The sequence below is a fragment of the Protopterus annectens genome, chromosome 3.part0 (genome assembly GCF_019279795.1).
Source record: "Protopterus annectens isolate FY-2018-M chromosome 3.part0, PAN1.0, whole genome shotgun sequence".
NCBI classification, from domain to species: domain Eukaryota; kingdom Metazoa; phylum Chordata; order Ceratodontiformes; family Protopteridae; genus Protopterus; species Protopterus annectens.
The window spans coordinates 453,503,626-453,516,919 of record NC_056731.1 but is presented as its reverse complement, the minus strand read 5'-3'; the positions used below and the strand labels follow the sequence as shown (position 1 = coordinate 453,516,919).

Below are 13,294 nucleotides of genomic sequence, written 5' to 3'. Positions count from 1 at the left end.
GCAGCACAGCAGGGAATATAGTACACAGACAAAGGCCACAAATAAAAAAGACAGAAGTCTTTGAATGGGAAATTATATATTATAGCCTAAGGTTAAATTATCAACTTGCAAGAAATCATATCTCACACACACACTTAAATATATATATATATATATATATATATATATATATATATATATATATACATATATAAATATAAGAATGAATGAAAATTGAAATAAAACATAAACCTACTGTAACATCCCCACTCTGCACCAGGAATCAAGTAGCCTGAAGCCTCACCACTGACACTGGAGAGGTAGGACGTTCACTTGGAACAAAAATGGATACAGTCAGCACTTCCAGGTGCAGCTCTCTGCATCAAGCAAAATTTCTCTTAAGAGCCCACAGGAACACACTCAGCCCGGGGTCTGCATTCCTCTCACTGTCTCTCCCCAGGTCCCTAATAAGGCTCCCCACTGGGACAGCTGCAAAGTTAAGTCCTCAGCAGAGTGTCCAAGCCATGTCCTCCACCACTCTCTGTGTGAAACCAGTGCTTTGTGCTCCTGCTCCAAGTAGTGGAGACATGCGCGCACACACACACACACACACACACACACACACACACACACACACACACACACACACATCTCTGGGAAAGTCTGCCACAGATTTGCCTGCTCTGCCCCCTTCTGCCCAGACTATAATGTAGTTATTACTGCCACCAGAAACTACAAAACCAGCCACCTAAAACTCTTGCAAGGGTAGCCCATTATAATGAGTGAAATTAAAAAATGGTAATGTTGATGAAACAGACAGGCTTCAGGAGTGGCTACAGTGTCACCAATAGATAGTAGTACTCTCAAAGGTTAAAATATTCTCTAAAGGGACCAGCCACAATGAAAAGTTTAAATATATGTAATAATAAAAGAACATGAAAATACAAAATATCTATTTACAGTAAACACCAGAGTTTCAGTCACAGGAAATATTAAGACAACACAGCTGGAAAGATTCACACAGTTACAAAAAACAATACTTAAGTATTCTCACTATATTTTCCTGACTGATCTAGAGAATTACCGTTCCTAGTTAATAGAGCAAGGCAAGATGAAGTAGGTGAGGGATCTTTCTATGTCAGGTTCCAAGAAAAACAGACTGCCCTGAGAGTTTTGCCTTACCCAATATTAAAGTATTACTTTTGTACAGAATGACATCATATACATCTGGTCATCTGACTTCTGATTCCCAAGTAACCCCCCCCCCCCACTGCCAGAAATTGCCAGGATTTAGCACCTATATGTCAATAACACACACACAAGAGCATTTGTTCAGATCTGGTGCAGCTTCTGGAAGTCATAAATCAATTACAAATTTCTACTCCTCCTACACAGACCAACAAACCAAGCTTCTTATAGACATTGCATCTCTGGCTTTGTTCAAAACTGTGAGATAACATCTTTAAGGTCTAGGCCCCATAATTTATTTCTCTTACTATTTCTCAAAGTCTAGTGGATTGAAACTAATATCTTCTCTTCCAGCATCCTCTGTTATAATATATACATTTAAACAGTTACTATAATGCATGTATATTTAGTTTCTGCCCAGCAGGGCACATCGTTGATACATTCTTAACACAAGCAGCTTTACAAATATATTTTTCAACACAAGCATCTGTACCAGTTTGATATACAAATGACAAATACTTCTTTACAAAATTCCAGCTAGCTGTTCTGGTATGTGTTACACATCCATTGCCTTACTTCCCCTGGCATAGTTACAACACCTGACAACATTACTGTTAAAATATAACTAGGAGTATGCTATTTTATATGACATTATCACCAGTCAGGTACCTCTGCGTCTCAACTTCTTGTCAACCCATTCCAGACAAGGAATATTCTTGACAAAAATGAATAAGTCAAGAACATGCTGTGAAGCACACAAAGGCAATGAAAAAGAATCTTATAATAAATAGATTCCTTGTGCTTTACCTGAAGTTCTCTTACAGTACAAGATGGGAAGAGACAGCATGAAAGCCTTATCTGGCAAGTATAAGCATTGATGTTTCTTTAACTTCACCTTCTTCACTTTCTCTTACAAAGACTTCTGCAACATTTTAATGGAGAAAGTACATATGCGATAAAACATCACTTTCTTCCCAACTTTTACATTGACTGGAATGGGTCCTTTAATGAATCCATCAACATGACTCGTTTGGCTCGTATCTGCAAGAAAAATGTACAGGAAGGATATTTAGAGATTTACTGAATACACATTCTGTTCTTTTTTTCCCCATATGTACTATTTTATCTTCCCTATCACAACAGTGTGAATACTACAAAAGTACATGGACCTTAAAGAATTTTAACCATTTGTTGGGACCTTGCTCCAAAGATTCCTATGCAGAGAGGAGCAAGACAAAAAAATCTAAGTCTCTCCTATGTTCTCAGAAACAGTGATACAAAACATTACATACAACAGAGAAGAATTTCACATTAAGAGACAAGAATCTCAGTGCAATACCTTTGAGAAAACAGTTACTACAACGAGCACTGTACAAATTCTGAAAAATAACTTTACTGCACATACTTTGCACCAACTAGAAAGCCACTTGTTAATATATGATTTTCTAGTAGCAGGCTGCCTTACCTCCATTATTACCTGCTGCACATCGTCAGTAAACAGGTACCTAAGAGGAATAAGACCCTATCATCCAGATAGTCAACTGACGTCAGCTGGTGTCACTATATATCAAACACCATTGTTCTTGTGTGAGTAGATCCAGGCTGTGTGGAAGCTTCTGATAATTACCTCTGGCCATTTCCAAAAGACGAGAGAACCGCTGTTGCCTGGTTCAGAAGACAGTCACCATAGTAATCTTGAGGTATTCCTTCTGAATATTTAGAAGCACCATGAATATTAGTGGAAAAGGTGAAAAAGCATACAGGAACATTCCTGCCCAAGGAAAAGAAAAGCCATCTTTCTTCTGGGACTTCTTGCAAGGATGCTCATGGTCCATTTGGCCTGAGCACAGATTCTCAGCAAGAGAGTTAATGTGAACTGGGGCTGCAGCAGCCCACAAAAGGGAGACAGTGGGAGGGCAACAAATCACCAACTACAGATCAACTGAAATAGTGTGTTCTGGCACAGCTTTTGCATCTTACCTTTGTAGGTCTTTTGCAATGGGAATGTCAGCATAAAATGGCTTGAATTGACAACATTCCCAAAGAATGAGCCAACACCCAAGTGGACCTCCAAACTACAGTACCTGGTAAACATATTTAGGAAGAAGAAGAAGCCTTGACACACATTTTTCCTATGGGCAGACTACTAAAACAAGCATCACCCCTCCCACTGAAAAATGTCCTATCATTGCACAGGGCAATGGCCCAATAGCCTTCATGTGACAAAAGATGAGGCTGACACTGCTTTAGGACAGGATCTGTTTGGTAAATATAAACCCCACCTACCTTGAACAGCCACAATACGCAGCAGGTCCATCAACCAAGGGTTCAATTCAATAAAGGTATAAACAAAGTGTAACATTCAGACTTTTCCCCATCACATAAAAAGCAGATAATTTGTATTTTGAAATTTTGAGTGTTCACAGATTATACAAACTCTTATTTCCAATACATGTTAAAAAAGACCAGCACATGAAAATATAGCTGATCAGCATCAGTGACCACTCAAAAAATTAACTTCAGGAGAAACAGAATTTATCCAGCAAACTTCTTATGGAGAATGGCATAAGGCAAATATACAAATAGAGTATAGAGATATGATGGGTGGAAATGATGGCGACCAGAAAAGGTGTTTTGAAAACACAGACTTGAGGTCCACTACACAAAAAAGATTAATATTACATCACGATAGTGATTAAGTTCACTTACTAAGGCAGCAGTGATGCTTTATCTCAGACAAGGGATGAATTACCCTCTTGGGAAACCACATTATAACTGTATGATGGGGCAATATCCCCTAATCAAATTTGGCTGAACACTGATACTATAAGGGATAGGGGTTTTATAAATTAGTATTTCGCCCCCGAATCACCTTACTCGTGCACGCTAACCCTAGTCCTAATTATTTATTAATTTTCCGCGATAGAGTGCTGATCAATACACTCACACAACTAAACCTATCCATTCACACATACCTCAATATAACCTGTAACAAACATTTACACAAATATACGGACTACTGAATTTATCCCCTTAACTAACTCTTCCTCAAGCCCTAAACCACACAAATACCCAAATAAAACCACTTACCTTACACACATCTTTCCCAATTCAAACAGACTGTCGGACAAACTGCCATTTGACAGTGTATCAGATACCCCTGCTAAGACACAGAAATTCCCTTATGAAGCATTCCCAATACAATATCTTTGATGAAAGCCCACTTCCACACAATGATCACATCCCTGCAGTGGAGAAGAACAAGACCCACCACTCCTCCCAGTCTAGTTCAAGTACAATATTACCACACCAACATCAGATTTCCCAGTCTCAAAATGACAGGGTCAAGATTCAAAAGTGCTTCCAGGACTAAGACTACAGCATTTACTTTGAGGAAAATGAAGAGCACTTTTGTAGTAGCCCTGGAGCAAAGCAGCCAAGAACTGTACTCTACTCCAAACAACTGGCTGCATTTAGGAAGAGATTTAGGCTGTGGGATGATATCCATCAATATAGGAAATAAAAGTAAGAATCCCAACAAGGAAAAAAAAATCAAAGAAATAATGAAAAGCTTTGTAGTTACTGAAAGCCTGGTCCAATCACTGAGACAACTCAGGATGCCTGATGCATATACTTTCTCTACAGTTAGGAAGTTGTAATTTGACACTTAAGGAACTACCTTTACAAATATAAAGCAGAGAACAAGAAGCAGATAGAACTTCTCTAGCATAACTGTAACCTCACGTGACTGCAACCAAGGCAAAGAACATGCTAGTACCACCATCAAAAGTTATTTATAAGGAATATCACCGTTCAATTATCTATCAAGAAAGGGAAACACCACAAGACTGCACTACTGGATGGTATCCACTGTCAAAGCAATCACCTTTGCAGTATAAATGAATGGGGGTACATCTTTTGTATCTGATTCTGCAGATCCTCTGCAATAAGCACCTGCTGGAAGGCCAAAAAACAAAAGGCAAAGGCTCAGAAGGTCAAGTGCTACAGGACACAAGGTGACAAAGGATGCCTATAATCACAATCCAAGTAATACTGCATAACGAAGAACTGAAATGACAACCAAGTGGCCATGGCACAATTTTCACTCTGGATACATTTTTGAAAGCAGTATTACAAAAGCAATAGCCATCATCAGCTACATTGTCCAACAAGCAATTAAGACACCCGTTTTCAAAACACAAAGTAGTTAACAATCCATTTGGAAGGGGATTGTTTAGGCACTGCTAACCCCTCCTCCTTACCCTTCGCAAAGGAGGTAAACAAGTGATCTGTGCTCCAGAATATGTGTACCCACTTCAAGCAAAAGTGAGTGGATTCTGCACATCTTTCTGACCTGTAGTCTGGATGTCAAAAGAAAAGGGAGAGATAAATGGACTGGTTTAAGGAATGTCCAAGACCACATTTTAGAATGGAATCCAGCTGGTTGAAAGAGACATAAATCTCCTGTGAAAGACTAAACAGAATTCACTATAAATAAGGGCCTACAGCTCAAAAATCTTATGAGCAAATATGATGACAACTAGAAAAAGCATTTTGCTAGATACGAGGTTCATGCTAATCAAACCAGCCATTTCAAATAGGTAATAGGAAATAATAGGAAAGCTCATCTATCCTGATGCTCAAATCCAAACAAAAATCAGAACTTGGAAACAATCAAGTTTGGTCAAAGTTCTGCAATCTACAAAGTTATGACATGATCAGATGAATGAAGCAAGCACCACACCCACAGAATAATGCACTCAGACCTTTGAGTACAATTATTCCTGCCCAGGAAGACAATCAGGAAATGATACGTTATGTAAACAAACTACTGTATGCATCGGTCCACCTTGTCCAGACAGGCAATGCAAGTCTGACAGCAGGCAAAAGAACAGTGTGTATCTCTTACAGGCATTCACATGAGTGAAACAGACAGAGACAGTCCTCAAGAGCCAGTAAAACAAAGTACACCCAGTTAGTATTGCATCTAAAACCACTAACAAATTCACTCGTCGAGACCCAAATAAGGGTATGAGCACAGCAAACTAGAGTTCCAAAAGGTGTAGACTGTAAAAATAGCAAAATAGAACACCGGAATCACTGAAATTGTACCAAAAGATTTAATAACGCTTTCCAGAAGGACATACGTTTTCGAGCTTCTTCATCAGAGAATACACACAAGTATTGTCAGTACTGCTTTTATACATCAAAATTGAAAATTGAATGATTGAATAATTTAAATTGATTGAATCATTGAACATTAAGTTAAAAAATAAGCTTTAAAACACATAGAATATTTATTAAATATTTAAAACCTTTAACTAAAAATGTTTAAAAATGTGAGTATTCATGATATGATTTTAATACATTCAAGTGTAAAAGTATAAAACTTCATATTGAAACAATGGAAGGAGGGAGTACCAAATGAATATAAGAAATATACGATACATTAAATTCATCAGAAGTAGTATTATAAACTTTGTCTTCATCTGGTGGACAAAGTGAAAATTACAATTTGGCAGCTCTCAATTTTAATACAGGAAGTATAGAGAGCATATCATTTAAACCAGGCTCCCTGGTAGCATCCAAAACTATTTGCCAGTATAGTTCCCTATACTCTAATTTGGTTTCCCACATGCCACCCCTGATTTCTTTCGGCACTATTTCAAGCACAAAGAAATGAAAGATAGAATTGATACATTTTTGGGAATGTCGAAATAAAGCATTATTTATATTCCCTTTTCTTATTTCATAATAGTGTTCATAGATTCTGGACTTTAATTTCCTTTCAGTTTTCCCAACATAAAAGGAAGAACAGGAGTGGCATGTGGCGATGTATACAACCCCTTGTGTATTGCAGTTTGCAAAAGCATTACTGGTAATAGTTTTGTTACGATCTAGAATAGATAACAGTGAACCTGTTTGAATATATTGGCACTGTGAACATGATCCACATTTAAAAGTTCCCTTTTTGTGGTTGTGAATGTTCACAGTGCCTGCTCCACCATATTCAAAAATGTTTTTTAAATTTATATCTCTCCTGTATACAAATTTAATAGGTTTATTCTTCAAATGTTCCAAATCAGTAATTTCCTGGAATCTTTCCCATTCCCTATATAGGACTCTTTTAAGTAAAAAGGAATCGCCAGTGTAGTCCATAACATAGGCCGTAGAAAAATTGTTGACAGTGTTGGGTGAAATAATGCTAGTAGATGTACCTGTTGACACTGGTTGAGTAGTATTGATTAATTCATCACACCCTAGGATGGGGGAAAATCTATCCTTCCTACCTTCTTGAACAACTTCGTATACTTCATCACATAAGAAGGACGGATATCCTCTTTCTTTAAACATATCGATAATAAACTTGCTGTCTGTCAAAAAGTCAGCATCATCAGAGGTCATCCTACTGGATCTAATTAATTGTCCTTTTAAAATATTTTTCTTCTGTCCAAAGGGATGACCGCTGGAAAAATGAAGGTAGGAATTAGAGAAGGTCGGTTTCCTGTATACCTTAGAAATGAAGTGATCATCCCCTTTCCTTAACAAAACATCCAAATAGTTGCATTCATCATAATTAATAGTATATGTGAAATCTAAAAAGTTAGTGCTATTTTTTATATATTCCAAAAATTCCTAAAACCTCTCGAGGGTATCTGTCCAAAAAATGACAATATCGTCGAGAAAACGTTTGTAAAACACCCAACAATGGCTGAATTCACTGGAAATAATATACTGTATCTCCCACCATGTGAGAACAATATTGGCATAAGTGGGGGAGCATTTTGCCCCCATTGCCACTCCCTTTTCCTGCCTGTAGAATTCTCCCTGAAAGAACATAAAATTATTTCTGAGGACAGTTTCCATTAAAACTAGACAAGTCCTAAATATATCGTCAGAAAGGTCTCCATGGTGCAACATACATTCCTCAAGCCATGCTAATCCTGTTTCTTGGGGTATACTGCCAAAAAGATCAACTATATCCAAGGTAATAAAAATAATATCCTTGGAAAACAGGTTGGCCCTAACCTGTCTTAAAAAATCCCAGGAATCCTTGAGTACAGTTGTACCCTGGATGGATAGATTTTTTAATTTCACGTCAACAAACTTGGCTAAAGGAGTGGTGATGGAACCCTCTGACGAAACAATGAGCCGCAAGGGTGGATCATGGGGGTCCTTGTGGACCTTGGGGATCCCAAAAACTGAGGGTACCCTTGGGTTTTGGTTGTGGAGATAATTGTAGGTATCCAAGTCAATACTACCCTCCAACAATAAGTCATTCAATATAATGTTAATTTTACTTTTAGAAATGTTTATTTCATTAAGGGAGGCTTTAGAGTAGTGTGAAGCATTGTTTAAACACTGTTTCATTTTGGATTCATAATGAATTGCATCCATCACTACAGCACCACCTCCCTTATCAGGTTGCATTATTCTGATGTTTCTGTTACCCTTCAATTTTGATAAAAGATCCTGTTCCTTTTTTGATAAGTTAGAAAAAACATAGTGGGAACCAACTGTGTTTCTGATCTCCCTCTCCATTACACGTTCTAAATTCTTTAGTTGTGGATGTAAGGGGGGATTAAAAACACTCCTTTTCTTTAGCTGAACCTCGGGGTTGACATAAGGTGAATTCACAGAATTGGAAGTTTTATTACCAAACATGATACCTAAATTTTGTTTTCTTAAAAACATTTTGAGATCAACAATAGCTCTGGGAATATTTGTCTTTCTTAAAGGAATGAATTTGAAACCCTTTATAAATAATTCAAAAAGTTCAATGGAAATATCCAAAGCACTATAGTTAAAAAATCTTGTATTGTTTAAATTCAAAGGTATTCACATTGTGTTGAATAATATCTCCCCCCTGTTTCACTTCCTGTGATTGTTCCTGGGTGGATAGTAAGGTTGATTGTAATATACTGGTGGACGGTTCCGTAACCTGTTCGACCTGCGTAGTGGGGGGACATATTCTAAAGGGAAATCCATTTCGTGTGTTTCACCCTCACTATGGTTAGAAATAATGTCACCATTGATGTTGGTTGAATCTAGGTTGGCCACTAATTCTCCCCGAAATGAATTATGTGGCTTAGGTTTAGGGTATGCGTTCCCTAGTTGATAAGCCTGGATATCCCTATCCATTTTGGAGGCCTTCCTTTTCATATTTTTAATGCATTCCTTTTCAATATTTGTAAAAATACTGTTGTAAATGGCCCTCTCCGATTCTACATTGTACAATAAATCACTGGTGATTTTGGTATTAACTTGTGTTATCTTGTTAAGGGAACATTTAGTCAACAAGATAACACAAGTTTCTGACGATATATTTAGGACTTGTCTAGTTTTAATGGAAACTGTCCTCAGAAATAATTTTATGTTCTTTCAGGGAGAATTCTACAGGCAGGAAAAGGGAGTGGCAATGGGGGCAAAATGCTCCCCCACTTATGCCAATATTGTTCTCACATGGTGGGAGATACAGTATATTATTTCCAGTGAATTCAGCCATTGTTGGGTGTTTTACAAACGTTTTCTCGACGATATTGTCATTTTTTGGACAGATACCCTCGAGAGGTTTTAGGAATTTTTGGAATATATAAAAAATAGCACTAACTTTTTAGATTTCACATATACTATTAATTATGATGAATGCAACTATTTGGATGTTTTGTTAAGGAAAGGGGATGATCACTTCATTTCTAAGGTATACAGGAAACCGACCTTCTCTAATTCCTACCTTCATTTTTCCAGCGGTCATCCCTTTGGACAGAAGAAAAATATTTTAAAAGGACAATTAATTAGATCCAGTAGGATGACCTCTGATGATGCTGACTTTTTGACAGACAGCAAGTTTATTATCGATATGTTTAAAGAAAGAGGATATCCGTCCTTCTTATGTGATGAAGTATACGAAGTTGTTCAAGAAGGTAGGAAGGATAGATTTTCCCCCATCCTAGGGTGTGATGAATTAATCAATACTACTCAACCAGTGTCAACAGGTACATCTACTAGCATTATTTCACCCAACACTGTCAACAATTTTTCTACGGCCTCTGTTATGGACTACACTGGCGATTCCTTTTTACTTAAAAGAGTCCTATATAGGGAATGGGAAAGATTCCAGGAAATTACTGATTTGGAACATTTGAAGAATAAACCTATTAAATTTGTATACAGGAGAGATATAAATTTAAAAAACATTTTTGAATATGGTGGAGCAGGCACTGTGAACATTCACAACCACAAAAAGGGAACTTTTAAATGTGGATCATGTTCACAGTGCCAATATATTCAAACAGGTTCACTGTTATCTATTCTAGATCGTAACAAAACTATTACCAGTAATGCTTTTGCAAACTGCAATACACAAGGGGTTGTATACATCGCCACATGCCACTCCTGTTCTTCCTTTTATGTTGGGAAAACTGAAAGGAAATTAAAGTCCAGAATCTATGAACACTATTATGAAATAAGAAAAGGGAATATAAATAATGCTTTATTTCGACATTCCCAAAAATGTATCAATTCTATCTTTCATTTCTTTGTGCTTGAAATAGTGCCGAAAGAAATCAGGGGTGGCATGTGGGAAACCAAATTAGAGTATAGGGAACTATACTGGCAAATAGTTTTGGATGCTACCAGGGAGCCTGGTTTAAATGATATGCTCTCTATAGTTCCTGTATTAAAATTGAGAGCTGCCAAATTGTAATTTTCACTTTGTCCACCAGATGAAGACAAAGTTTATAATACTACTTCTGATGAATTTAATGTATCGTATATTTCTTATATTCATTTGGTACTCCCTCCTTCCATTGTTTCAATATGAAGTTTTATACTTTTACACTTGAATGTATTAAAATCATATCATGAATACTCACATTTTTAAACATTTTTAGTTAAAGGTTTTAAATATTTAATAAATATTCTATGTGTTTTAAAGCTTATTTTTTAACTTAATGTTCAATGATTCAATCAATTTAAATTATTCAATCATTCAATTTTCAATTTTGATGTATAAAAGCAGTACTGACAATACTTGTGTGTATTCTCTGATGAAGAAGCTCGAAAACGTATGTCCTTCTGGAAAGCGTTATTAAATCTTTTGGTACAATTTCAGTGATTCCGGTGTTCTATTTTGCTATTTTTACAGTCTACACCTTTTGGAACTCTAGTTTGCTGTGCTCATACCCTTATTTGGGTCTCGACGAGTGAATTTGTTAGTGGTTTTGGTTCTGTTTTTCACTCCCACCATCAGCTTTTGGTTAGTATTGCATCTAATTTGTTTATGCCACAAGAATGCATACATAGGTCTCGAGCAATATAAAAGGTTCTATTTGCAAAAAGAAAAAAAAGAAGTACAACATACTACTTTACTCTACAACTCCTAGATTACTTCGAGTTATAAGAACTTAAGCAGTTAGCCTAAAAATGGTATAATACAATAAGGGTGAACAGTATCTATATTATGTACATCATAACATACAGTAAAACAGCTTAATTGAGAAAACAAAGAAAAATAATTCCCAGCAATTTCAAAGGATATACGTAACATTCTGAGTTTGAAAATAAATGGGAATAAGCTGCAGGTACTGCCAAGGAAGGGAACAATTAGGAAGAAGACTGCTGGTTTCCACTACTGTGAAACAATGGGACGGGAAATCAAATCAGTGAAACCCACAGAGTTTGCCTTAGTTTATAGATTGTGAGGCCAAAGTCCTTATATGAGTATGTAGGCCCTCATGAAATCCTTGTGTTAGTCAAATTTGTTCTGGGATTTAGTATGTCACCCAGACAGACAGTGGACTTATCATACAAGACCAGTAACAAAAAAAAATAAATAAATGAATTTAGGGAGCAGGTAATAGAAATACCACAGTTAAGTGATCATCATCTAATCAGATGTGAATATTTCAGTCGCAGCCATGCATAAACATTGAGGCTAGACAGAATAGAGGCCAGTGGTCACAATATAACCACAGCAAAATGTACAGTACAGATAGGAATTATATGAAAGCAGCAGCTATCTCATAAATGCACAATGTATTAAACCAAAAATTAAGGAAAGTGTTAGAAAGAAAACTACATTTGGAAATGTGCCCCAGTAGTACGAGTTGAGTAACATCTGAGGTGCAATAATGGTATATTTCAATACTACTATGGATGAAGTTTGAGTAATAAAAGAGTATTGACAGAGCACTGTAGCTTAAGGAAAATGCTGCAGTTATTTACTTAACTCACTCAATCCCAGATTAGCTGACTGAGCTGCAATATTCCATTTAATGCCCAATGCTGTTCATCTCGGTAAAGAACTGGCTCTTTCTAGCTACTACTCTGAAAAATAAAAGCTGTACTAGTTATCATTATGTTAAGAACAAATTCTCTGTGATTGTTTTAGATTTCTTGGCTTACAGCTTGCACACCTAAATTTCTTGTCTTCTGCTTGTTTTACTTCATCGTTTTTTTCTTGGAGTTTCAAAGGACAGTTGTGTTATATTACTTGATTACAAAGGGATTAACTCTATCTGAAACACGAGGGGAGTGGAAAAGTAGCATTTTTACTTAAGGTACGCAGAACAGGGCAAGGTTTATTTTATGGGAGCTAATGGTGCTTTGTGACTGTTCTGGACTTTTCCACCTTACCTACCCCTATGCTTTAAAACCACTAACTCTTGTCAGCTCAGAGGTATGAAGGGAAAAAGCCCAGACTATGTTGTAGGTAAAACAAGGAAGGCAGCTCTGGCTTGCCACATGAGTGACACCTAGTGGGAGCACTAAATGTCTACTCTGTTGTACAGTGAATCCAGAGGAATTCAGCACGTGGTGGCACGTCCAGTTCCCTATGACCTAGATGAGCTTCTGGGGGATTCCTGGTCAGGAAAGAATGGGCTGTAGATCTCTTGCCCTGACAATAAATTTCAAGCTCCCATGACTGCAAAACAAATGAGCGAAATGGGTGCAGGTAGAGGAGCCATCAGGTACAGTCCTGTGGTGGTGGTGGTGGTGGTGTGTGTGTGTGTGTGTGTGTGGGGGGGTGCTAAAAACAAACACTAGTTCTTGATCCGTCAGATCCTTATGCAGATTTGACTTGAGAAGTTCATCCAAGCCTCATTTCAACTCCTCATACTGATTA

The 13,294-nt window shown here is 37.1% G+C and overlaps 1 protein-coding gene across 1 annotated transcript in view; it reads right to left on the bottom strand.

Annotated features, from left to right (window-relative positions):
* The window catches only part of MTRR (5-methyltetrahydrofolate-homocysteine methyltransferase reductase), a 780,817-nt gene that overhangs the window by 656,037 nt on the left and 111,486 nt on the right, over nucleotides 1–13,294 (bottom strand). The window contains exon 2 of the mRNA XM_044064883.1: nucleotides 1,975–2,208. Coding sequence (XP_043920818.1) covers nucleotides 1,975–2,014 — 40 coding nt within the window. The 5' untranslated portion in view covers nucleotides 2,015–2,208. The remainder of the gene's footprint in view (nucleotides 1–1,974; nucleotides 2,209–13,294) is intronic.